Genomic DNA, 27,258 nt, shown 5'->3' on the forward strand with positions numbered 1-27,258 from the left:
ACTAGATGTTTAGCCCGCACCTTATGCGGGCGGAAATGTTTCATTAAAAATACTTACTCAAAATTGCTAATTTACTTGAAAAACTTACTCAAAATCGCGTTGGGTGGACGGAAACATCATATTTTCTTTCAATTTCTTTTTGTCTTGTTCTTTCGATTTTTTTCTTCCTATTATTCTTTATATAATCTATATTTTCTAATTTCTTATTGTTTTACATAAAATATTAAATAAACAGACTTCTTCTTTGTGTTTTTCTTCTTTTTTTTAGTTTTATTCCTTCTTCGTATTTTCTTCTACTATTTAATTTTGGAAGTTTGGAAGTTTTCAGATGTATATTTTCACATCATTTATAGGCTTGATTATCTTTATATAAACGATCAATTTCAAAAAATCTTGCGAAGTGAAGCACAAAGATAACATAGACACATATTATCCAAGTATTCTAATATGAACTCTCCTCTTACAACGAAGTTGAAATATAGTTTGGAAGCTGAAACTAAGTCACTCTTAAAGTTGTTATTCTTTATTGCCTAAAAAGTAATTCTAAAATTATATATAAATCCAAACAACTAAAACATGTTTTAATTTTTAATCATAAAAATTAGAACTGTATTCACTTCTTATATTTTGTAGAAAGAATAATCTTCACATAATGAATTATTTATTATTTGAGACCTATATTCTTCTAATTATTTTTAAAAAAAATATTAGATTCTTAAACAATTATAAATGAGATGACTCTCTCATAGGAGTTACTCTCTTTCCCTTTGATCGTTATGTAAGGTACCTACTGGTATTATCTTGACTATTTCTTGGTTTTTAAATCTTTACCAATGTACTATGTTATTGAGATTTACATAATGAGATTATTTTTTCTATAAGGCATTGAAAGAAGTAAAGATCTTTTAATTAGCGGGAGTTATGTTATAGGTTTTTTTTAGGGGGAAAAAAATCTATTCTTTATTTATCTTAACCAATAGCTTCTCAATACTATAAACTTACAATTTTTCACATGTCCCACCGAATTGTAAACCGAATACTTTATATGATCCTTAATTTGGAAAACACCACTTGCAATGAACCATATGGTTTTTTGCACCAATAATATAAATCTGAAGCTGAAAGATCTCTCACTTACCACTTGGATCTTTCTTAGGCCCTTGTCAACCTTTGTCATTTGAAAGAAGATCTAGAGTCTGTTGTTGATTTGTGCTCTCATTGTGTTCCACATCAGCAAGACCATTCTCCAAAGCTTTCACGTGTTTTTCGAAGTAGGTTTGGTTACTTTAGTCAGACGAAATCATTGAAACTTTTGGATGGTTCATTAGTTCCGGAGAAAAACTGTTCCAACTACATCTCTGCACAATGATAAAGCCTCTTTCAAATACTCGAAAAAATTGTGTCTTTGCATGTTCATTATGAGCAAGGTAGTATCCATATGCAAATGTCCAATTCAAGACCCTCCTACATTCCATTATCCAATCGTAAAATCAACCACATATCCGTTTAAGAAAAATGTTGTAACAAAAGTCTCACTGAAAGTGTCATTACTAATATTCCTAAATTATCATGATTGCAAGATTTTACCAATAACAGTCTTTAGTGAAATCACACTTTCTGTTCAACGATTCCACAAGATTTAACATGAAAAATATAATTTTAAAACCCTGATTGGTCTAGTTTGTTTAAATTTAATCAATAATTTTCCATTTATATTCCATTATGCATCATCCTGGTTCACCTTGAAATAACCATGTATTTCACACGGCCAAGAAAGTCTGGTTGGGGCAAGAGTCCCGGGCTCATCGAAATCTTTATTCCAACGATTTCTTCAGTCTTTACTATAATTAGAGTGAAGAAGCAGAGCGATCAATTCGACTTGGCTTAGAGAACAGTAGAAACTCGTTCAATATGGTCTCTTTTATGCTTGTGAATTTTTTTTTTGTTTTGCTACGATTTTATGCTTGTGAATATATTCTTCACTATAACTAGACATCACAATAAACAACGCTAAACCAGTATGATTAGCATCACTTTGATTCCTCAAAATTTAACTGAGATGAATACACCTTAAACATGAAATCCAAACAGAATCTCAAGTCCGAAGCAAAATTATTTTTGGATAAACCAGACACATTCCAAAAACAGAAACAAAGTTGAGATGGAGGAGCATAAACAGTATGGGATCCGATCGGTCATAGACTTATAGAGCAATAGACTTATAGAGCAATATCGATGGAAATTAATCACAAAGCTTAAATACTCAATCGTCCTCATTCATCATGAACACAAACCCAAAGCTTTTAAACAAAAAAACCTTAATTCAAAAATTTTAATAAAGCAATACAACTCAAACGTCAAAACACAGAAACCACCGGTTGAAGAAGAAGCTCTGACTAATCGGAGATTAGGGCTAAAGTGAGAGCCTTGGGGCTTTCATATACAAAACCATACAATTTTATAGCATTAAAAGATCCAATATTAACTTCATGGTAACAAAATTTGGTATAGTTAATTATAAATAAAACTTAATTTTAACCAATTAAAGGATATTAATGACCTTTTAAAAAGGGACAAAAAAAATAATTAACCACGCTGAGATTGAATGAGAGGTCTTTAAAGCTAAGATTCACTTCGCTTTTAATATATACGATGATGATTAGTTACCTAAATTGAATAAGAGAACTTATAGCGAAAAATTTACTTCGCATATAGTATATATGATATGATTTTAATGTTTTTTTTATTAAATTCCAATTTTTAATAAATTTTTAAAATTTAAATGTTTTTTGATTAAATTCTGATTTATATAATTTTTTATTAATTTACGATTTTTAATATTTTTAAAAATTTAAATATTTTTTCATTAAATTCCGATTTTAATAATTTTTTATTAATTTACGATTTTTAAATGTGATATGATTTTAATGTTTTTTTAAAATTCCAATTTTTAATATTTTTTTAAAATTAAAATGTTTTTTGATTAAATTCCGATTTATATAATTTTTTTTATTAATTTACGATTTTTGATATTTTTTAAAAATTTAAATATTTTTTTATTAAATTCCGATTTTAATATTTTTTTATTAATTTACGATTTTTAATAATAAATTTTATTAATTTTCGATTTTCAATAATTTTTTATTAAATTTTATTTTAGAAAAATATAAGAAGGGGTAAAAGGTAATTAACCACTCCGAAATTGAATGAGAGAGCTTTAACTCAAAATTTTACTTTGCTTATAATATATATGATGATGATATAGTTGGTCTTTTGTGATTTAGGAATCTTTAGCTAATCTCACCAAGAATCTTCATTTATATAAATTTTTTACATATTTAAACTAAAATCTGAATTAAACAAACTAATATTCACACATTAAACTATTTTGCATGTTGATTTATATACAAACTCATTTAACATATATTTAAGTATTTGAATTTATAATATTTTGGAAGGCTATTTTCACATACTTAGTTTAGTAAAATTAAACAAATGATGAAAATCTCATGCCCAATTGTTGCACAATCATTTTGTTTTGTTTCTAGTTTTTTTTTTAAAACTTATTATTGTCTCTGCTTAGGATTTTTATTAATTTACTACACAATTCCTCTATCCCAAGTGATCTTGATTATTCCTTCATCAGTCTTGAGATAATCTTTTGTAGCTTTAGCAGCTTCTTTTGCTGCTTCAAAGCTTGACAACAAAAGCAGCTTTGGATCATGTTGGTTCTGTTTCTCTGTTTTTTTACTTATAGTACTTTATGAGCAAGAAAAGAGAAGAAGACAAGAAAAGGAAGAGATGTTGTACGTACAATTGACAGAGAGATGGAACTCTCGATTTTCTTGTGGTTTTTTGTAAACTAGAGTCAATTGTGAAGCCAATTAACAGGCCTTTGTTGACCCATTTCACAGAATAAAATTTTCTACTAATACTCATAAGATTTTGGCAAAATATTGAGTAGAACATTGTGAGATTTAGAAATATGATTTTTTCTACCAGATACACGTTAGTAGAGAATATATATTGAGAGTTTTTGAAATAATGAAAGACATGTGTTTCCTAATTTTATCTAGAGTTTTACTAATTTTTGATCTCAATGAGATTATTCATTGCAATCTTTTTTTTTTCACAAGCGAAGCAGAATAATATGAGTAAGACTAATGAAGTCTTGTTACAAGAAATTACTAAGTTGCGAGCAGAGGTACCACACATACTCTGAAATTTCCTTCAATCAAACTTGTTTCATTATGATATAGTATATACTCACAACAAGGCGTATACATCACTTGTGTGGATCTAATAACAAATTATGGATTTGGTTTTCCAATATTAGGTCGATAGGTTGAGTCAAATATGTCAACTCCAACGAATAGAGCTTCTTAAATCAGCTAAGAAAGCAATCAGCCAAGAAAACTCATGAAGTTGTAAAATTAGAGGCAGAAAAATCGGCTAATTCGTTTGCCGCCGAGGAGGCCATAACGTCCTTAATATCTCATGTAAATATCTAAATCGAACCTAAATTTGTAAGCAAAGTAGCTATGAAAACTTGCCAAACTAACTTTTGCATCCTTTTGCTTTATGTCAAACACAGCTCAAGGATGTCTTCCGGTACCAAGACAAATGTGATTTTTCGTTGGTTTAATGTGCCGGTTGTCAACAACTCTACATGACGTGCGAATATTGTCCATATTGGCCATAAGCCATAGTTATATGCAGGATCATGACCATATGAATTACATGGTCATTGGGTTAATTATTGTTTTTCTTTTGGTGACTCCTCCTAATTTCTCAAAATTATTGGCAAAAACTGTTGCCCTCATGAATATTTAATATGAAACATCTAATCTTATATATAAAACTTGTTCAACTCTCTCCAGCTGAGTCACACATCAGCATTGGAGAGAGTGATACATGTCCATTTACAATATTAATAATAAAAAACTAATTAAATTTAAAGTAAATACATTAAAGAAAAAAAATAAATACTTATATGTATTTATATTAGAATGATATTTAAATTTAATTTAAATATATTAAAATTTAATTTAAATATATTAAAATTTATAAATATTATATAATACAAATTTTTTAAATGCATTCTATCTTTTTTTTTCAAGTGTTTTAAATTTTAATTTCAAACTAAAAATATAATTAAATTTTATTGTAAGTGAAAACAAATTATGAAACAGAATAAGTTAAAAAGTTTCAAATAATTTTATATAAAACTCCAACTAATAAAATGATAAAACACAAAAAAATATTTAATAAACAATTAAAAAGATAAAAATTATTAAAAAATAATAATAAAAAGGTGTCCACATGAAAATGTCATACAATTTTTTAAAAATCAAAAAAAATGGAATCAATAAAATATATATAACCAAAAATTTTTTAAATGGTAAATTAAAAAATTTAATAAGTATTATATTAGTAAGATTTACAAGAATAATAAGAATATGAAGATCGAAAAAAAATTAAATATTTCTCTATGATATTCAACGTATATTTTTAAGTGAACTATTACGTTTTCATACAAAAATTAAAAAAACTATATTTTTAGTCTCTTATTATTTTAAGAGAAAAAAATTAGACTATTTGACATAAGTGGTGTAGAAGAGGTTACAAATAATATATCATCAAGAAAAAATTGAATATAAATATTTTAATGCAAAAACATTGATAGTAAACATAAAATTCAATACAAATTCTAAAAATATATTATTTAAAATATAAATTAAAATAAGATCCGCGCATACGCGCGGGGTCTGTCCTAGTAATATTAATAATAATAATAGTATGGTTGGTCTTTTGTGATCTAGGAATCTTTAGCTAATCTCACCAAGAATCTTCTTTAAAGTGAATTTAAGAGCCTTCATAAGTTGAGAAATTTGTGTGTATCTAATAATGGAGATCAAAGTTGAGATCTTATCAAGAGAAGTAATTAAACCATCTTATCCCACTCCAAATGATATGAGAATCCTCAATCTCTCTCTTCTTGACATCCTCAGTTCGCCCCTGTACACAGGGGCACTTCTCTTTTACGCAGCGGATCTTCAGAATCTTATCCGTTCTTCATCAGAGGAAACATCCTTGAAGCTGAAGAAATCTCTGTCTACAACATTACCAATCTTCTACCCTCTTGCCGGAAGAATCATGGGAAGTTTCATAGAATGTAATGATGAAGGAGCTGTGTTTATAGAAGCTCGAGTGGACCATCTTCTCTCGGAGTTTCTCAAGTGCTCTGTTCCTGATTCATTGAAACCACTTGTTCCTTTTGAAGCTAAGTCCAGAGAAGCAGTGATATGGCCTGTGTTGCTAATCCAGGCCAATTTCTTCAGCTGTGGAGGATTGGTTATCACAATCTGCATTTCTCATAAGATCACTGATGCAACATCTTTGGCAATGTTCATCAGAGGATGGGCTGAGTCCTCAAGAGGTTTGGGGATTACTTTGATTCCTAGTTTCACCGCTTCGGATTTTTTTCCTATACCTCCTCCTGATGAGTTTCCCTTAAAACCGATTGAACATAAAGTCCAGGTTGAAGAGATGATGAATTGCGTAACAAAGAGGTTTGTGTTGGATGCATCAAAGATGAAGAAACTCAGAGCCAAAGCTTCAAGCAATCTTGTCAAGAATCCAACCAGTGTTGAAGCCGTTACAGCTCTTTTGTGGAGATGTGCTACTAAGGCTTCTAGAGTGAGTTCTCGAGAACCAAGAACTTCTGTGCTGCAGATACTGGTGAGCTTACGAGGAAAGGTAGATACTTTGTCCGAGAACACAATTGGTAACATGCTTTCCATAATGATTCTAAAGAACGAAGAAGCTAAGATAGAAGGAATCCAACATGTTGTTGATGAGTTTAGGCGGGCAAAGGAAAACTTTGGCTTGAGCTGCAAGGAAATGTCGAAACCCTCATCTAGAATTCTTGAAGTTTGGGAAGAGATTCGGAAAGTATATGGAATGGGTAATGAGGTGGACTTGTGGATGAGTAATAGCTGGTGTAAGCTCGACTTGTACGAGGCTGATTTCGGATGGGGAAATCCGGTTTGGGTAACCGGAAGAGGAACTTCCAATATCAACAACTTGATGTTGTTGATTGATGCCAAAGATGGAGTCGGAATCGAAGCATGGGTCACTCTTACCAAAGAACACATGTCGCTGTTCGAATGTGATGATGAGCTTCTTGAATCAGCTTCTCTCAATCCCCCTGTTTTGATCTAGACAAGCACAAAACTCATTGTCCCAAAACATTTTCTTTCAAAAACTCAAACTATATAGTAGTTACACTGATGTAAAAACGTTTTTTTATCTTCAATAAACTCAAATTATGTTTTCAGAGCTTCTTACAAAAAAAAAAAAAAAAAAAAAAACACTTAATGTTGGGATATCAATTTTTTAGCTCACATCGGAATAGAAAACAAAAATTATTTGCTAAATATATTACTCCTTTTATTTCAAAATATAAGGTGTCTTAGATATTATTTTATGCTCAAATATGTTTCCATGCAACTATAAATTTATTAAAAGAGAGGCACAAGTAGACAAAGTCAAAATAAAAAAAAACAAACTCAAACTCACTGGAAATTAAACAACTTATTGATTACATGTTTCTCGAGATGCAGAGACATTCACACTTGGGTTTGAAGAGACATAACGAAGCAATTCCCCATCGGATTCAAGCATAGACATATCGTTCTGGTCAAGGTTGATCCAAGCTTCTATGCCACCACCTTCCTTAGTATCGATGAAAACAACCTGATTTTTGCGGTTCCTTCTAGTAGAGCCAAGCCACAAAGGCTTTCCCCATCCGAAATCTGCCTCATACACTGGAAAGTTGCAGAGGCTCGTGAAGCTCAAAGGCACAATCTCTCCTTTGACGAAACCTGAAACTTGTCTGTTTTGAAACTCAAGGTGTGCTCTGCTATCTTCTTGAATTTTCTTCACGTGCTTTGCGTCAATCTTTCTGATATCCTCTCTAATCTGCTCCACAAGAGAAGGCTTTGATTCGTCGTCATCTTCATTGATTATCATCTTAGGTACAGTAACTGAGAAACTCCGTATGTTCCCAAACATGTGATCTGGTATGAACGGATCTGCTTTTCTACGCAAGTTCACCGTATGTTTCAATGTATATATCTTTTCGGTTTTACCATCTCGGTTTATTGTAGCCACGAAACGGCTCCATAGGAATGCAGATAGGGCCTCAACACGTGTGGCGCGAAACTTCTTGTTTCCACTGAATCTGGCTCTTAAAGATTCAACAGAGGATTTCGAGAACACGAAGCGTCTGGTGACCATGTTCTCGTTCGTGATACTTGTAGCCATGTTTAACTCTTCCGTGCCGCGTGGAGGAAACATCTTGGCCATATCAAAAGAAGGAGTGACGATTTCATCAGTGTGTCCGCGAGCAAAAGCTGCCCAACTTCTGATGAAAATGAGACCGGACATGGCATCGCAGAGTTTATGGCAGAGGCCTATACCGAGAGCTAAGCCGCCGCATTCAAAGAAAGTGAGCTGAATCTTGAGAGGCACGTCACCCACTTCGTCAAACTTGAAAGGGAGGAACATGTCGAGTTCATAGGGATTAGGGTTTTCTAGAATCTGTGACATGTTGCAACCGGCTTTGGCTTCAACGAAAGACACACCCACATCGTTGCACAGAACAACGTTACCCGAGTTCTTGATTCGTCCTGCCAAGGGGTAAAAGAGATTCAATATTTTAGACAAAGAACTCTTGATGTGATCAGCTCGTTCTCTGTCTGAGAGATTCCGCTTGTTGTGGTAAAAGAAAAGGAAAGGCATGAAAAAGGAAGGAGCAATTTGATCAAGGAAAGAGAGATAGTGGTAAGGAAGATGATTAATGCTAAGAGAAGAAGGCTTGATGAGTTCCTGAGAAGTCACCGTGATCTCAAGCTCCATTTTTGTTTTGATGCCTTATGAGAAGACTCATGATGGTTATATATGCAAAATTTGAGATGGTCCTGCATAATAACACTTCATAGTGGTTAGACATAATAACACTTCATAGTGGTTAGACACGGATAACAAGTAGACATAAGCGGACAAGAAATTTACACAACATAAATTAGCTGCATTGTTCTGTTTAACATTAACAAAGACTCATCCAAAAAAAAAAAAAAAACATTATCAAAGACTTAAAGTCAGTGGGGGAGGTTGGGTTGCCCGGCCCCGTTAATTATTAATTTCGATGATGCGTCCAGATTCAACTTCTAGCTGCAACATGCATTAAAGTTTGTATTCGTGTTTTTAACAAGTTTTTTTTCCATTTGGAATCTGTATACTGGTGCAGAGTTTTATGAATTTGTAAAATCAAATTTATGCAAATTATATTAAACTTTACTAAAAAAGATCATGTCTTCAGTTAAAACTAACACCTGGATTCTTTTTTTTTAACCCGATTGACACGAGGATGTAGATTTTTGATAGTGCCGTTAATGCGGGCTGTAAATAACCTCTATCCGTACTCTTTTTGCCGTCGATGGGATGCCTTAAAAACGTTTATTTAACTCACAAATATATTTTGACACAACATTTTAGTTTGCTATTAGCTAGAACTTAGAACTATCATGCAGTTTGTTTAGCAAAAAAAAGAACTACCATGCGGTGAAAAAGTTCCAGTGGATATCAGCGAGCATGGTGGATATAGGCGGGGCCAAGAGTGCTTTTCACAAGACCCATAATTTTTCTAACACATTGTTTCATATTTTCGAAAAAAACAAAATTTCGCTAAGAAAATTATGGCCAACATGATATAAGAGCACATGCATGGCCCCTGATAAACAGTTGCTAGTTTCACTAATTTTTCTCTATTACCATTTTGTTTCTTTACTTTTAGCCTTTTAGGATCTAGAATATTGCAAGTACGTTTAGTTTCTTTTTTGTAATTTTTGTTTGCATTGCGAGTAACGTCTGACGTGTGGAATGTGAAACTCAATTGTACTCTTTCTTTCAAGATTAGAGATTTGATAATTACAATTAAATCCTTAACATACATTTAGATGCCTCTTCAATATGGAGGAACTTTAGTAATTTCAATCTTGTTTTTTTTTGGAAAACGACGTATTTCCCACGGCAACTTTCGTATATATAGTTGTAAATCCCCGCAAAGTTTCAAATTCGTCGTATATCCCTATTTTTGAACTTTTATCAACCCGTTTTCCTATATACCATGATTTTGACGGTTTGCAAAGCAAACCTGATGGGAAATCACTTAAACCAACTAAACCAACTTAACCATAGACCGAACCTCATTTAAAACCCGACCCATCTGATTCTTTTCGGGGACCCGACCCGACGCGATGAAGCTGTTAAATTCCCAAATCGTGTATGAACCCTAGAATTTCGATTTGGTCAATTCGTGGGGACTTCAAAAGCGATTGAAATTCTGGGTTTAGGGTAGGTTTTGTTGTCTTATTTCGATCATTGGATGCTTAATTTCATAGTTTATCAGCTTTAGAACTTCATTTTGCTAAAATATCGATGTGTGTTGGTTGATGAAGGTTACAAAAAGAGGAAGGAAGATATAAGACAAACCCAGAAAAAACGAGCAGCTGGTGAAACCCAGAAATAAAAATCGCAATCACTAAACCCAGAAATCAGATTTGCCCTCTCTAAACCCAGAAATCGAAATCAAAATCGCAATCCAGCTCGAAATATCCAAAGAAATCAAAAACGCAAACCCTAAAACCATAAATCAAAATCTTAAATGAAATAGAAATAACAACATACCTTTCGCTAAATGAAGTTATGTGGGTTCGATTTGGGGATTTTCTTCGCGATTTCAATTTGGGGATTTTTTAAGAGAGTTAAGGTTTTTCGCGATTTAGGGATTGAGTGGTCAATTTGGGGATTTTTAAGTCGGGTCAAAATTGAGTCGGGTTTGATTTGGGGTTTTTTTGTCGGGTTAAAATTGAGTCAGGTTTGATGTGGGGAGGGTTTTTTTTTAACTCGGGTCAAATGTTTTTAAATCGGGTCAAATCATGGTTAACAAGCTTAATCGGGTCAAATTTGGTTTAGTTGGGTTTTTAAATGGTTAACTTTTGATTGGTAAACAGTAAATCCTATTTAATTATGGTTTACCTGGTTTGTGGGTAAATATGATCCGAAATACATAATAATGGGGAAACGGGTTGACAAAAATTCAAAAATGAAGATATACGATGAGTTTGAAACTTTACGGAGATCTACAACTATATAAAAGTTGTCGTGGGAAATATGTCGTTTTCCCTTTTTTTTTTTTGGAACGTTTCTTTTATTTTAATTATGTTTCAAATGTCTTTGAAAGGTGTTCCAGCGAAAGGTTTTGTGAGCATCGAACAATTGAATTTGCTGGATATATATTGTCATCGTAGAGATCTTGCTTAAATCTGATCATGAATATATTGATAATCAAGTGGAATGTGTTTTATGTGTGTGTGTATAGAGGGAAAAAGCATGAAAAAAAAAATATACTAAATATACAGGATAATCTGAAAGTGCCAGTGGAATAGATTTTCCAAAACATAAAAGTGGGTTGGAGATGGTTCAAGAACTATTAATTAAATCCCAACATCATCATTAACATATATAGTTGGGGTTGGTGGTCGACGATCTTTACCGTAAACATTTGATTATTCCTTTTAGCTCAATTTATTTATTTGGCTCTTTAGTTTAGAGCGAGTTATAACATAAGGTTTCATTTGTGGTCTTAGATTCCACTTTTCCAAGTCAATGGATCCATTAGGTAGAAACTTGATTACTTCAATTCTATTTTTGAATTGAAAATTAGGGTACGAATTATTCCAAAGTCTCATTCTTTAACCTTATATAGGGTTATTCGTCTGCTTTGAACTAATTTGATCATTGAGAACTAATAAGAATAATGATCGTATTCTATAGAAACAATTTTTTAATAATTACATTATTAGATACCAAAGATTGCTAGCTTGATTAGAAAACATCAAAACAACACCTATAAATTACAATTAGCAAAAAAAAACACCTAGAAATTACATGATTGAGTGATATGTAAGACGGAGTCAAATAACATATTCTAATTCTGGACATGGCCTTAAAACATTTCCAGAAGACATCTTATAACTTCAAGAGATATCTCAAAATTATAAATTTGGAGGATTCATGATTTTATTTGCAATATGTGTTTTGTAGTTAATTATTATTTTGGCATGATTTTAGTTAATTATGATAAAAAAATCGGGACTATAGTATAAATTTGTTTTTAACGATTTTATTTAATTAAGATTACCGTTGGAAAGCAAAACTCTCTTTGAGATGCTCAAAAATAGATTATCTCTTTAAGATGCCCATAACCTCTAAATCTGTAATAAAAAAAACCACAGTAATAAATTTTCAAAAGCCTTCATCAAACGTGAGCTCATCAACAAACCATCATTTCAAAAGGGAACAACCTCAAAATATCCATGTAAAACACAAATCGCATGAAAAAAAACTTGTACTTATTTTAGTTGATGAAATTATACCTTTTGACTTTATAAACTAAAAGGCTTTCATTGATAAAGAGAACTTTGATTTTCAATCAGTACAGCAATAGTAAGCGTTATTCTTCGTTTTAGGTTGTCAAAATTCGTTTTCTTCCTTTTAACATGCATCTTTATTGATTTAGAAATTATTATCACATTAAAAAAGACATAGGAAACAAAGAGAATACAATGCAATTACATAAGTGATGATTAGAGTGGACAATAAACAACATATATAAGTGCAGTTATACGACATTTCTCTCCAAGAAACTAACAAAGTGTCAACTCTGTCGTTAATATTCGTTTTTCTTTATAATGGGAAACTTCATACGAAAATAACTATTGGTGCTACTCCTATAATTTTAGACTTTTTTGAAATCCTTATATTAGTAAAATACAAGTCATTTCACCAATTATATGGTACAAGTCACTTCACCAATTATATGATGATATGTAGTAAATGATCAAAATAAATAAAATTGACAAAACAAAAAAAAATTAAAGAAAACGTAGATTTTAATATTATCTTTATGATCAAAACTGAAAGTTACACGTGTAATATTTCTTCTCTATGATCATCTTCTTTTCCATGATCATTGTGGTTATCTCTCATGATCTTCTCTTTCTCCGAAAAATAAGATAACTGTTCTCTTCAATGTTTATATTCTGTTTCTGCTACTATTTTTCCGATGTCAACAAATATTTAGGGACAAACTTCGACATCTCTTCTATAAACAAAAATTGACATCTTCCCAAACTTAATTTTGTTTATGTTTTATTTATATGAGTAATGAGTCTATATCCAAAAGCCCTTCATAATCTATACAAATTCTCACTGATTTGAGGTAAACGCTTTGCTCTTTCCCATGTATTTTTATTTTGATTTCGTTACAATCTATTACATATTTACTCTCAGCTATCACAAAAGTTTTCAGATAATTTGTAATATAAAATAGATAGTTGTATCTTATAAACATTACTGATTTGATGAAGGTCCATTACATATTCTCTCGGCTATCAAATTCTTCCATGGAGCTCGATTTGATGGAGCTCGATTTGTTATACTGATATCGCAAGAAAACATGGAGATATATAACACTCTTTAATACAAATGTAACTTAATTTTTAAATATTTTGTTATAATCAATGATAAGTGTTATAATGTTTTATGTATACTCACCTCCTTCTGATAAGAAAGTAATTTTTATACATGTAAATGTTTTAGTTATGTAAATTTCATTTTATTGTTAGGCAAAAATATTTCTAAGCGTAGCACGGGAAATAACACTAGTAAATAAATACGTGTGGTGCAACTTTGGTGGTTTTCTGTTTGCCAGTAAAATATTAAATCATAATTTCAAATTACTACTTATAATAATCATTTATCATTTTAAGGCTGGAAAAGATTCTAGCAGCTGTAGAGAGATTAGTTTGTACTTTTTGTTTTCCACGAGAACAGTAATAACGATTAAAAATTAAAACTATAGTATAACCTCTATAAATTAATATTCGATAAATTAATATTTCGATAAATTAATATATTTTTTAAATTTTAAATTAGTTTTTCAGATTAATTTTTATATCAATAAATTAATAAAATATTGTAATTCCAACATTATTAATTTATAGAAATTTTAATGTATAACTTACAAAAACGAAAACTTAGGGTTTTCGTTGAGTTACACGTATCTCAGTTCTCGACACGATCAACGTCATGTTCAAAGGATTATATCTGAACTGATTATTCAAAGGACTTAATTAATAAGGATTATCCACTATACTCAATAGACAACGTACAAACTTCTGAAATGTTATTGGTAAAAAAAAACCTTCTGAAATGTTAAAAGGAGATTATTATTTTAATTGTTGTTCTTAAGTGCTTGTTACGCTGACTGCGGTGAGTCTTAAAATTTGTCCGTGGGTTTTGGATGAGGTATTTTCTTCGCACTGATTTTAGAAAACTTAAATATTACAAAAGCTAATCAAGAAACAGATTGTACATAATTGTTTCTTAATTTGTTCTCATAAAATCTTGTTTTGGTCAACGAAATTAAATCTAGATAAGAACAAAGTAATGATACAAATACAAATCCTTGAGATATATGTCCCAATGTGTATACTCACAAATTTGGAATGGTAAATCACAAAATCAGATAGAAAAAACAAAAACAGATAACTACAAAATCAAAACCTTAATAGTACAATGATTCCCATAATTAACATAAGAAAACTGGAAATAATGCTGGTTTTGACAGGTCACAGATATATTGAAGACTTATACTTTATTATAAGAAGTTTGATTAAAAGAAAAAAAAACACCAATTTGGTAAGGGAGACCCCCCAACAGAAAGCATATAATGTTTATAGATAAGAACAAAAGCTATTTCTCATACATTAATACAACACACTCATTATCGCATCATCCATTCCACATTACAACATTTTCTCATCTCACTGTAACAGAATACCAAAATTAAAGTTTTGTGAAAAACGAGATAAGATTTTTCTTATTTTTAATTTATATTTTCCTTGGCTTTCACGAAGTCTGTCTCTTTCTCTGGCCGCAAAATATCATCAAGAGCGAAAAGTCGCTTTTTTTTCTTCCAATCTTTTTTTTGTTCTTTCTAGAAATTTACAAAACCGAAGAGATATAGACGAGGAGAAAAGCAGACGTCTCTGTGTCCATTTCGTTTGTTCATCGGGTTCTAAGGATTGTCTGTTTCAATAGCCAAACTTTGGATTCTCTTCTCTTCTCTTCTCTTCCTGTTCTTCTTCTTGTCTCGTTCTTTTGCAATTATCTCTTCGCTGGGAGAAAAGAGAGAAGGGATTAGGGATTTAGGAAAGGAAATATGTATTATCAGTTGACTAAGTCTTCTTACATGGACTCTTTGAAGATTCTGGAGGCTGACATAGAGCACGCCAATGGACTGTGAGTCATCGGTTTCTATCTGGGTTTCGTTTCAATTTTTATAGTTTGGTTTCTGATTTTTTCTATCGGTTTAGGGTTTTGATGATCAATTAACATAATTGGCGTGAAAATTGTTCACCTTGACGCTTCGATGATTGAGGAATTGAATTAGCCGAAACCCACTTAGGGGTTTTTCATTTCTCTGCTCTATATCCTTCTTCAATGTTCTCCTCTAGTTTGATGCATATCCACCAAAAGTTCATTCTCAGTCTCTAGTCATGAACTTGGATTATTATTACAGAAAAGTCAAAACTTTTCAGAAAAGGTCGACAAATTGCAAAGCTTTAGTATCTGTGTGGTCTGGTCTCGAGGAATATGTTGTATGAAGAATATGTTTTTTTCTTTGTGTGTAAAGAGAAGTGTAGTAGTAACTGATTAGTGTCAAAATTGAATCAGGGCTGCTGCGATTCCTATGGGAAAGAGCGGTGTGCGTCTTCAGATGAAATTGGTGTGCAGCAATTTGGCTCCATTCTTCATCTTCTTGCTACAATGGATGGATTTCTCATGTCTGCTTCCAAGATATTTTGATTTCTTCCACATACTCATATACAAGGTTCTTACCAATTATATATCTCTGTTTACGCCTGCTTGCGTGTGTGTGTGTGAATTGGTAGATTCCCTGATTGTTTCCTTGCTTTCCTCTTGGCTTGTTTTGTTTTATAGGCGTCTTCTTTGTCTTGTACAGGTACGTGCTGATGGGAGGTGGAATCTATCCAGGTACGGAAGGAAAGCCACAATTAGGGAGTTTTACGGTAAGACTTGAGCCCTTTTTGATGCTTTTGTGTGTTTTGGACTATTAGCTCAATCTTATAGAACAGGTCGTTTGGCTAAGTGCAGGTGTTATATTACCATCACTCGAGCGACTTCATATCAACTTTGCTGACTTAGCCAACGACAGCTTGTGGTATCCAAATCCAAAAGCCATCACCAAGAGGAAGTATGACATTGAAGGAAACAGATTCTTGAGCAGCAGCATTGACTTGGAAAGAGAAGACGAGTGCGGGATTTGCTTAGAGCCTTGCACCAAAATGGTGTTGCCTAATTGTTGCCATGCCATGTGCATCAAATGTTACCGGAACTGGAACACAAAGTCGGAGTCTTGCCCGTTCTGTCGTGGCAGCATCAAGAGAGTGAACTCAGAGGATCTGTGGGTGCTGACTTGCGATGAAGATGTTGTTGATCCAGAGACAGTGACCAAAGAGGATCTTCTTCGGTTTTACCTCCACATCAATAGCCTACCAAAGGATTATCCCGAAGCTGTCTTCTTAGTCTACAACGAGTACTTGATATGATGATTTTAATGGCGGGAACACATCAACGACGACGTCGGTGTACAGAAGGAGGAAAGATCCCAGACCTTTAACTAAGTGTACATAAGAATCTGGTGATCCACTATTTCCCTTCGTTTTTAGATTATGATATTATAATAATAAGATTGTCATAATTATTGTGTTCCCTTGTTATGAAAGATTAAGAGAAAAGATGATCTCGGTTACATATTCATTCCCAGCTTCTTGCCAGCCAAAGCATGTTTCAAGATTAGATCTAGTAGAACTTGTTTGGACACAAATAAGTGAGAATGTAACTGACCGGAACTTGTAGCTAAGTGTGTGCTTGTAAGTTATAGACAGCGAAAAGAAAATTCGAGATCATTTTCAACAATTTGTTTTCTTTCAAAAATGTTGGTGCCAATTGAAAGAAATGATAATTAACAACAAAGATTATTAAACCCAATAATCTAGACATTCTTCTTAGTTTTTTTTTTTAAATGTCGACCGAGATACTTCTTTGTAAAGTTTGAAATTTTGAAATATAAAAATATCTATTTACTTTTAAAATAGTAACAAGCTATGGAACAAATTCCACAGAAGAAAAAAGTTAAAATAAAGGCAGAATAATAAATAAAAAAAAAGCTAAAACAAAGCAATGTCTTATTTTATATTATAGTCAGTCATATATGTGTTTATCTCTATATGAACAGCCTAAAATTTGTTTAAATTCCCAATTGTTTTTTCTTTTCTTGATAGATCGTGAAGTCTCAGTCTTGAGGAACAGATAAGCGGTTTTTTTACAGTCGGTGGTGAAAGAAACAAGAAGGTCCAACTATGGTGACTCATCGTTTCACTCTGCTTCTCATTGCCGTCGTTATCGGGATCTTCTCCTCATTTTCTCAGGTATTTTTCAATTCCCTCTCCTCTCCAAAACCCTAACTTTGTTTCTTGTGACGATCCGTTTCTTCTTTCTTCGAGGTCCGCGCAACAAGTGAAACCAACTTCAGGATCGAATCAATCTCCTCGTCGTTCGCAACGGATCTTGCAACTCTGCAGAAGCACATTGGGTACATTTATTACTTATTGTTATCACTCCTTCTCTGTGTGAGGCTTTTTTTCTTCTTATCCTCGTATTGTTGCTTACTTGTTCCTAAATCTGTATTGTAGGATCGTTTCTTCTGCTGATAAAGTTAGGGAATTTAAGGTTTCTAGAATTTGACAATCTATGTTATATTCGATTCATATACTCTCGTGATGTATCTCTGTGATGTTAAAGTAGAATCACTTAGCTTTAAGATGATTTGGTTAAAAGTCATCTCTGTGATGATCAAGTTCAATCACTTAGCTTTAAGATGATTTAGCTAAAAATCATCTCTTTAATGATGAAGTTGAATCACTGAGCTTTAAGATGGTTTGGTTACTCATCTCTGAGCTGTAAGTTGCTTTGGTTATAAGTCGTATCTGTAATAGTAAAGTTGAATCATTTAGCTGATTTGGCTAGAAAATCATAGAGAGAAATCTCCTCATCAAGTTTCATCTCCCTAAATCTATAAAGTTGTCTCCTTTTTTTGTTGTTTTTTTTGGTGTAGCTACGAGTTTAACAACACCAACCTTCTTCGGCGTGCTATGACTCATGCTTCCTTCTCTCAAGAGAACAACAAAGCCCTGAGTATCTTTGGAACCCATATCATTGAAACCTCAGTCTCTCTTCAATTCCTCTCTAAAAATATCGATATCTCGTCCAAAGTTTTGGCTCATTTGATATCAGATGTTGCAAATGTGGATTCCTCATGTGCTCTTGACGGAAACCGGTTGGGTTTGGAGAGGATAATTAGGGTTTCTCCCAAGACAGATGCATCAAACTCGGCCATCGTTTGTGCTGGCTTTAGGGCAATCTTTGGAGCTATTGCTACTGATTCTGGAATGGTTGATGAGGCCATCAAGGTTTTCTGGAAAGTCCATGGAGATCGGGCTGGAAAACTAGTGTCTACGTTGTAAATTAGAGCTTTAAAGTCTGTGTTTTTTCTTTGGAAGTTCTATGAGAATCTACTTTTAGGCTTGCTTTCTCTTTTTTCTGTGTGATGACCAAAACAAAATATTGGTTGATGTTATGAGTGATGTAAGGGACCGTTTGACTATGCCCACTGCAATGAAATGTTTCAACTTTTAACTAAAGAGGCTCAGATTAAACAAAACAAATTTAGTTTAAGTTTGTGTTCAGAAGATACATGGCACGTTTAGAAAATCTGTAATTTTATTGTCATCTCCGTAGAAAATGTGCAAGTGTTTTAAGAATTTGATAGATGTGCAGACTTCTGGATCAACAGCTGTGAAGATGTTATGAAAATGGCGACACATTGTAGTCAAAGTGTTACATGTGCTGCACGAAGCAAGTCATAGGAAATTGGGAATTCCATCATCATTTCATTATATTTGACAAAAGAAAATATCTCCACTTAATCAAATATTAAATTTTATTGCTAAAAAATTATATAACATATAAGTTATGCAAATAAATATTTTATAGATTTAAAAACCTGATAAAATATAGTTTAGCAAATGTTAATTTTGTCTTATGTTACTTTGACTGATTTTTGTGTGTGATCCCCTCTGTTTCTAATTAAGTCACGTGAATGGATTTCTTAAACGGAAGCGAACGCTTCTTATTGGATGGAACACATCACCCACTTCAATGGCACGACATAATTATACAAAACAAAACACCACTGTATATATATCAATTAAAAATTAAAATCAAAAAGAAAAATAAGAAAACACGATAGGGAAGAGAAAACAAAACGCACCGCGTCGGTCGTGCTGCAACGCTTCTCTTACCTGAATAGCTTCTTCCTCCTCTCTTCTCCTTCCCTCGCTGATCTCCGACTCAAACCCGTAACAAAACAAAGCAAAGCCGTTTCACACAGCTCCTTCCTCCTTTTCTCGACTCTCTTCTCAGTTTCTTCTAAGGGTCTCCCTTGTCTCCGAATTCGTGGTTAGATCTGTTTGGAAAAGCGGGGAAAAAGGGTTGCAATCGTATTTAGATAATGCACGAGAATGATGATCTTCCGCAGGATTCGGTTGATTCTGTAACTGATGGAATTGAGAATGATGGCGAGTCAAATGGGCAGGAGCTTGATCCTGACCAGGTGAGATTTGTAATTTACCTTGAATGAGTTATTTCCTTGTGTGTTTTTTTTCTTTTGTCCGAATTGTTTATGCTCGTTTGTGGTTTGTTCGTATGCTGTAATGAGGTTAGTATTTGCAGGGAACTGCTTTCGTTGACAGTAAGGAAGATATGTTTGTTGATGCTCCTGAAGAGTTGAATTTCGATACACCAAGCAAGGACGCTCTGACGACAGATGATGATGATGACAATGGAGAGCTTGTAAATCAAATCAATGTCTGTGATTTTTTTAAGTTAATTTGAAAATTTTCCCATTCATTATTGAAAGGTCTTTGTTTTGTTCATTTATGTTTGTTTTTCTACCATACAGAATGAGAAGGAGGAGTTGGAGAAGGAACTTGCAGGGTTGCAGGAACAGATTAATCAGTCTGGTGAGACTGATTTGAATGGTGAAAATGGGAACACCGTGGAAATTGTCACTCGGTTCTCAAAGTTTCTAAAAATTGCTGAGGCAGAGCGAATTCAGCATGAGGATGCACTCAGGGAGCTTCGTGGGATTATTAGTGGGAAGGACAACGAGATTGCTGATCTCACCACAAAGATTTCAGAGCTTTCTTCGTCACAGTCAGTTTCCGAATCGGGACATCAGGCACAGAACGAGGAGCAACTTGAGGCTGCAACAGATAGGATACTGTTTTCTCTTAGTACTGTATTTGGTCAAGAGGAGCTGCAGTATGGTTCTTCTGTCACCGAAAAGCTTGCTCACCTGGAGAACCGAGTTTCCTTTTTAAGTGCGAAGTATACTGAGTTTTACTACGGTGCTGATGAATTAAGGAAGTGTTTGTCTAGGGATGAGTTGGATCTTCGTTTCCAAGAGGATTTTGGTTCAGCTCTCGGTGCTGCTTGTTCTGAGTTACTTGAGCTCAAACAGAAGGAAACAGTTCTTTCTGAAAGACTTAGCCATCTAGAAGATGAAAATAGGAAACTGGTTGAACAAGTGAACAGAGATAGGGAAATGATTGAGTCGATGAGTGCAGAAGCTGGAAAAATGAAGGCGGAGCTTGAGCAAGAAAAGACAAGGTGTAGTAACACGAAAGAAAAGCTCAGCATGGCTGTAACAAAGGGGAAGGCGTTGGTTCAGAACCGAGATGCTCTGAAGCATCAAATATCTGAAAAAACGATGGAGCTTGAGAACAGGTTGACTGAATTACAAGAGATGAAGATTGCCCTTGAATCTTCTGAATTAGTGAAGAGGCAGCTGGAACAATCGTTAGCTGAAAAGACAGATGAACTTGAGAAATGCTATACTGAATTGCATGATAAGTCTGTATCCGTGGAAGCATATGAGCTAGCAAAGAAGGAGTTGGAACAGTCTCTAGCTGGGCAAACAAAAGAACTTGAAGAGTGTTTGATAAAACTACAAGAGATGTCAGCAGCAATTGATGAATCTGAACTCATCAAAGGTGAGTTGGTAAAATCCGAAGCTATGGTTGCATCATATCAGGAAATGGTATCGTCAAGGAGCTCTATCATTGAAAATATTGAAACCATCTTGTCACAAGAAGATACACCTGACGAAGGTCAATCTTTCGATATCATTGAAAAAGTTAGGTCACTTGCAGAAGAGAGGAAGGAGCTCAAAAATGTTTCCCTGGAATACAACAGATTAAAAGATATGAACTTTTCCATTGACTTACCGGAGGAGATATCCCAAGCCAGCTTAGAAACTCGCCTAACTTGGCTTGGGGAATCATTTTTCCAGGCAAAGGATGAAGTTAGTGCCCTGCAATATCGGATCGAAAACTTAAGCATGTCTCTGTCAGCAGAAATGGAGGAGAAGAATAACATTAGAAAGGAACTTGATGATTTAACTTTCAGTTTTAAGAAAATGGAGGAAACTGCAGAGCGAGGCTCTTTGGAAAGAGAGGAAATTGTGAGAAGACTTGTGGAAACCTCTGGCTTGATGACAGAAGGAGTCGAACATCATACATCTTCAGCTATCAATTTGCTTGTTGATAGATCCTTCGAACAGATAGAAAAGCAAATCAGAGACTCTAGTGACAGTTCTTATGGCAACGAAGAATTATATGAAAGATTGCAAAGTCTCCTTTATACGAGTTATCTGGAGTTGTCACTTTGCAAGGAAATGCTAGGAGAGGAAATGCTGGCTAGTTTACAGGTGAGCGATCTCTCAAATGAGCTAAAAACTGTATCTCGAGAACTTGAGTTCGTGAAAGAAGAAAAAGTTGCTTTGGAGACAGATCTTGAGCGATCAGAAGAGAAATCTGCTTTGCTCAGAGACAAACTTTCCATGGCTATCAAGAAAGGCAAGGGACTTGTCCAAGATAGGGAAAAGTTAAAAACTCAGTTGGATGAGAAAAACTCTGAAATCGAGAAGCTGATGCTCGAGTTGCAGCAGTTATCTGGTACGGCTGATAGCTACAAGAATCAGATAAACATGTTATCGGGAGACTTAGAGAGCACAAAAGAGCTAGAGGCTGAGCTTGCTACTATTAAAGACGAAAGAGATCAACTTAAGCAATCTTTATCTGTGAATGACACTTTGTTGCAGAAAGTGATGAAATCAGTTGAAACTATGAGTATCCCTGTTGATCTAGCAACTGAGGATTCTTCAGAAAAGATTGACCGACTTGCTGGATACTTCAAGGAAGTGCAGCATGCTAGAGCAGAGGAACAAGAAGAACTCGAAAAAGCAAAGGAAGAAGCCAGTACATTAGCCAGTAAATTAGCAGAAACCCACACAGCCTTGAAGTTGGTTGAGGATGCCTTGTCTACTGCAGAACGTAACATCGATCGACTTGCGGAGGAGAATAGACAAGTCCAAGCTGCTAAGGAAAATGTTGAACTTGAGCTGCAGAAAGCAGTTGGAGAGGCCTCCTCTCTGGCTAGCGAACTGGATGAAGTTTGTGCAACCAGGAATACACTTGAAGCTGCACTCATGCAGGCTGAAAGAAATATATCTGATATTATCAGTGAAAAGGAAGAGGCCCAAAGCAGTACTGCTAGTGCAGAGATGGAGCTAGAGAAAGTGAAAGAAGAAGTTTCAGATCAGAATAACAAATTAACTGAAGCACATAGCACCATAAAATCACTTGAGGAAACACTTACTCAGACAGAAAGCAACGTGGATTCGCTGTCCAGACAAATTGAAGATGACAAAGTTCTTACTACAAATTTGAAGAATGAGTTAGAGAAGCTTCAATATGAGGTAGAGTTCGAGCGTAGCAAGATGGCCGACTCTTCCTTGACAATAGGATCCCTCGAGGAGGCACTAATGAAGGCGGAAAATAGTCTTTCTGTCTTACAAGGAGAAATGGTGAAAGCTGAAGGCGAGATATCAACTCTCAGTAGTAAACTTAATGTATGCATGGAAGAGTTAGCTGGATCAAGTGGAAACTCACAGAGCAAATCTTTGGAGATTATTGCTCATCTTGACAATCTTCAGATGCTACTGAAGGATGGAGGGCTAATTTCCAGGGTGAATGAATTCCTTGAAAGGAAATTCAGGAGTCTTAGAGACATGGATGTCATAGCAAGAGATATCATAAGAAATTTTGGTGTGAAGGGATTGGCAGGGGAAATGGACAACGTTACAGAGGTAACAGTATTCTCGAACCTTACAAGATCAATACTTCTTCTGTTTGTTGACTTTTTCACATCAGTTTACTATCTCCCTTCATCATTCCTATTTGCATATTTGTTGGTTTCAAACATGCCTTATCCTATTGGGATCTATAATTTGTTGTTTTGCCAAGGATGCACACATCTAGTTAGAATCTGTTCTGTGTAGAAGTTGATTTACCGGAAATAAGATGATGAATATTATTCTGTGAAACATTTTTCAATAGTACATATATCTATCCAGTTGTACTCTTGACGCTGTTCATATTTCCAGGATGATTCGACTGTGGTAAAATCCTTGTTGAGTGGTCTTGATGACTCAGTGGATACAGAGCTGGAGAATAGTAAAGGCAATGCAGTTGATGAAGACGAAATTTCTTCATACCTTAGGAAAATCGCAGAGGGGGTCAAGCTGAGAAACGAAATACTGGAGAAAGATTTTGAGAGTTTCTCAACTTCCATTGATACTCGCATTGCAACGTTGATGGAAAATATGACAGCAGCTAGGGCTGATGTGATAAATGCCATGGGTCATAATGAGTCCCTGAAAGAACAGGTGAGGAGTGCAGAAGATATTGTTCGCGAACAAGAAAACACTATATCTGCATTACAAAAAGATTTGTCATCTTTGATGTCTGTATGTGGCGAGGCTTCCAGCAAACTGCATGTGGAAGTGAAAAATGACCTCCTAGAGTTAATTCAAGTCCAAGAAACTGATAACGGTGGTGAAACTGTGCTAACTGAACGTCCACAGGAGCTTCATGTAAGTGAATGCGCCCTGAGGGTAAAAGAATTATCTTCTGCCACAGAGAAGGCATGTACTACTCTTAAGCTCTTTGAGACAACAAGTAATGCAGCTGCTGTTGTAATCCGAGATATGGAGAACAGACTAAAAGAAGCATCTGTCGCTCTAGATAAGGTTGCGTTAGAAAGAGATCTAAACCAAACTAAGGTTTTAAGTTCCGAGGCCAAGGTGGCGTCTACGGAAGCGTTTTGCGAAGATCTGAAACTTCAGCTGGAAAATCTCAAAGCCGAAGAAGAGAAATGGCATGAAAAAGAGGTGGAACTTTCTACATTATCTGATAAACTGTTGGTGCAAGAGCAAGGTAATTTTTTTCTTTTGTCGTCTCAGTTCCTTAAATCTTCTTAACATGTTATCCACTTTACTGAAATGTCACGTGCTGTTTCTTGGAGTCGCAGAAGCAAAGGAAAACCCAATTTCAGTTTCTGATATGCGTGCCCTTTTTGACAAGATAAATGGTATTGAGGTTCCTTCAGTAGATCAGGTCAATGAATTAGATCCACAGAGTCCATATGATGTGAAGAAGCTATTTGCTATTGTTGATAGTGTTACTGAGATGCAGCATCAGATAGACCTCTTATCATATGGACAAAAAGAGCTCAAATCCACCGTGGCAGCAAAAGATCTTGAAATTCAAGGTTTAAAGGAGGCGGCTGAAGCAGAAAGTATAACCGAGCTAGAGTTAGTTAAGGCAAATAACGAAATGTCCAAGCTAATATCTGGCTTGGAGAAACTGCTGGGTGTATTGGCGGGCAATGATCCTGTTGTAGACTTAGACTTCTCCGAGTCATGGACACTCTTACAAGCACTAGAAAGAAAAATAACTTCCCTCCTCCTAGAGTCAGAGAGTTCAAAATCAAGGGCCCAAGAACTTGGTCTAAAGTTAGTTGGCAGCGAAAAACTTGTGGATAAATTATCATTAAAAGTTAAAGAATTTGAGGATAAACTTCAAAGCAAAGCCATTCAGCCTGATGTCGTTCATGAAAGGAGCATCTTCGAAGCACCAAGAGCACCTTCTACCTCAGAGATATCCGAGATTGAGGACAAGGTAAAATTTAATCTTGTGCTATTTCAGGCTATTATTGACCCTTGTGGATGCCATCTATTGCACAATAATTCTGGTATTTTTTTTACTCTATCTGCGGCTAAGTTATGACCTTAAAACTATATAATGTAGCTGCTTTATTGATTATATCTTAAAAGCAATGATTTAGCTTCGGTCTCTTGCTATGTTCTGATCTTCAAATTTGGACTGGACACGTTTTGTGCTCAGGGAGCCCTGGGGAAAAAATCAATATCACCTGTGCCTACGGCAGCGCAAGTGAGAACGGTGAGGAAAGGATCGACGGATCATCTTTCAATCAACATAGATTCAGAGTCCGAGCATCTCATGAACCACAACGAAACAGATGAAGATAAAGGTCAGAACTGAGGCGTCTACGTATCCTCAGTTATTGCTCAACTATGACGTGAGCCTCTAAGCTCACTCATCTTAATAAACACATCTATTTTCTTATGCAGGACATGTCTTCAAGTCTCTCAACATGTCTGGTTTAATTCCAGCGCAAGGAAAGATAATAGCAGATCGGGTCGATGGAATATGGTAAACACTCGCTAATATCAAACTGATCTGAAAATGGTCCCAAATTGTCTATCTTATTGAGCGTCGGGTTTGATTTCTTGAAATGCAGGGTCTCAGGTGGAAGAGTACTAATGAGCCGTCCTCAAGCAAGGCTTGGTGTTATGGTATACAGTCTCTTATTGCATCTGTGGCTCCTAGCTTCCATCCTATAACAAGACGGGTGATTGATTTTTCTATTAGGTCTCTCTCGCATGAAACTACACACAACAGAAACACACATAGTGCTCTCTCTCTTTCTCTCTCTATCTCTTTTATATTCTTCCCATTCTTTGTCGACCCGTAAGCAGAGAATGATAGGTGTCGTCTTGTATATATATTATGAATAATGCCTCGATTATCAGCGAGCTTTTTCTTCTAGTTCTTCAGTTTCGTAGTCCTAGAATGTTCGATTAGGACTCAGTACTTATTACAGGTGGTTGTTTGTCTGAAACATTTGTTACGTGACTTGAAAGAAAAGTTTTGCGTCTGCAACGACGTTAAGTTTTGAATGACTGTAAAAAGTTTTTTTCTAAAAGCTCTCTAATGTGATAGTATGATACAATGATCTACCGCAAGCAAACAATTCGTCTCTTTAATGAGTATTACTTTGGAAGGAGAGACAGTGACTTCTAGACTTCATTCCTCTTACCTACTACTCATTAATTGTTCCGTTTTCTTTATTCCCAAAAATTGAGCTTTGGAATTGACGTATTTAGGGTTTGTCTCTAACCAAAAGCAAAAAACTTGTACTACTATCTAGCTAGAAAAAACTTTTTTTTAGAGGTTTAACTGTTATCTAACCAGAAAAGTTGGTCTTTAATCAATAGAGGCGACAGCCGACAGGGATAGATTATAAGTTTTTTTTGTTTGGTCATCTATGATTGTCCAAAGCTAGAATCTAATTAAATGGATAAAAACAATACAAATCTTGGAAGAGATTTTTAAAATTTGATTTGAATGGACGAATTAGCTGGACTAAACGAGAAAAATTAGCTGAGTACTATAATTGATGTCTAAAAGCTGCAATGGAACCAAATCATTAAATTTAACATGAGGAACTGTCCACAACCACAAATTGAATGCAAAGTGTTCTTTTGAGTGAAACACTGAAACCCCAATCTACCAATTTCCCTAAAGAATCATATTCTTCCTGGTGTGTATTTAAATTTTGAGTACATTAACTTTTTGTGACATACTTTTAGTGTTTGATTTCTTCTTTTTTTTAATAAACTATATATCCTAAATAGTATGATGACATTGACTTGGGCTTTTCTTGTAAGCTACACAATTTATTGTAATTTCATCTCATTTTTGTGTAAAATTAAGA

The 27,258-nt window shown here is 34.4% G+C and overlaps 5 protein-coding genes across 7 annotated transcripts; 4 read left to right on the forward strand and 1 right to left on the reverse strand.

The window, feature by feature from the left end:
* Positions 1-5,907: 5,907 nt before the first annotated feature.
* Positions 5,908-7,224, forward strand: LOC18992347 (BAHD acyltransferase At5g47980). The gene has a single exon (XM_006415737.2). It carries the CDS (start codon positions 5,908-5,910, stop codon positions 7,222-7,224), a length of 1,317 nt encoding a protein of 438 aa, XP_006415800.1.
* A 280-nt stretch (positions 7,225-7,504) lies between these two features.
* Positions 7,505-10,844, reverse strand: LOC18992348 (vinorine synthase). Its single transcript, XM_006415738.2, has 2 exons — positions 10,753-10,844; positions 7,505-8,984 (listed from the first exon to the last, which is right to left on the reverse strand). Exon 2 carries the CDS (start codon positions 8,920-8,922, stop codon positions 7,597-7,599), a length of 1,326 nt encoding a protein of 441 aa, XP_006415801.1. The 5' UTR covers positions 8,923-8,984; positions 10,753-10,844; the 3' UTR covers positions 7,505-7,596.
* A 4,271-nt stretch (positions 10,845-15,115) lies between these two features.
* LOC18992349 lies at positions 15,116-17,614 on the forward strand. 3 transcript variants are annotated; one of them, XR_002898050.1, is made up of 4 exons: positions 15,116-15,432; positions 15,868-16,223; positions 16,309-16,855; positions 17,499-17,614. XR_002898050.1 is itself a non-coding variant. In XM_006415739.2 (4 exons), the coding sequence occupies exons 1-4, from the start codon at positions 15,353-15,355 to the stop codon at positions 16,761-16,763; spliced, it is 759 nt and encodes a 252-aa protein (XP_006415802.1). In that variant the 5' UTR covers positions 15,126-15,352; the 3' UTR covers positions 16,764-16,972. The 3 variants fall into 3 exon arrangements, 2 of the variants coding, with proteins under 2 accessions (XP_024008670.1, XP_006415802.1); XM_006415739.2 differs by lacking the exon at positions 17,499-17,614 and having other exon boundaries at positions 15,126-15,432; positions 15,868-16,024; positions 16,157-16,223; positions 16,309-16,972; XM_024152902.1 differs by lacking the exon at positions 17,499-17,614 and having other exon boundaries at positions 16,309-16,972.
* LOC18992350 (protein NUCLEAR FUSION DEFECTIVE 2) lies at positions 17,437-18,917 on the forward strand. The gene is made up of 3 exons (XM_006415740.2): positions 17,437-17,645; positions 17,721-17,809; positions 18,332-18,917. The coding sequence occupies exons 1-3, from the start codon at positions 17,577-17,579 to the stop codon at positions 18,738-18,740; spliced, it is 567 nt and encodes a 188-aa protein (XP_006415803.1). The 5' UTR covers positions 17,437-17,576; the 3' UTR covers positions 18,741-18,917.
* Positions 18,918-19,526: 609 nt separating this feature from the next.
* LOC18992351 (thyroid receptor-interacting protein 11) lies at positions 19,527-26,432 on the forward strand. Its single transcript, XM_024153252.1, has 8 exons — positions 19,527-19,888; positions 20,008-20,142; positions 20,237-23,485; positions 23,783-24,614; positions 24,709-25,358; positions 25,584-25,731; positions 25,832-25,913; positions 26,002-26,432. The coding sequence occupies exons 1-8, from the start codon at positions 19,787-19,789 to the stop codon at positions 26,102-26,104; spliced, it is 5,301 nt and encodes a 1,766-aa protein (XP_024009020.1). The 5' UTR covers positions 19,527-19,786; the 3' UTR covers positions 26,105-26,432.
* Positions 26,433-27,258: the final 826 nt, after the last annotated feature.

The sequence above is a fragment of the Eutrema salsugineum genome, unplaced genomic scaffold (assembly GCF_000478725.1).
Source record: "Eutrema salsugineum unplaced genomic scaffold, Eutsalg1_0 scaffold_5, whole genome shotgun sequence".
Taxonomy (NCBI): Eukaryota; Viridiplantae; Streptophyta; class Magnoliopsida; order Brassicales; family Brassicaceae; genus Eutrema; species Eutrema salsugineum.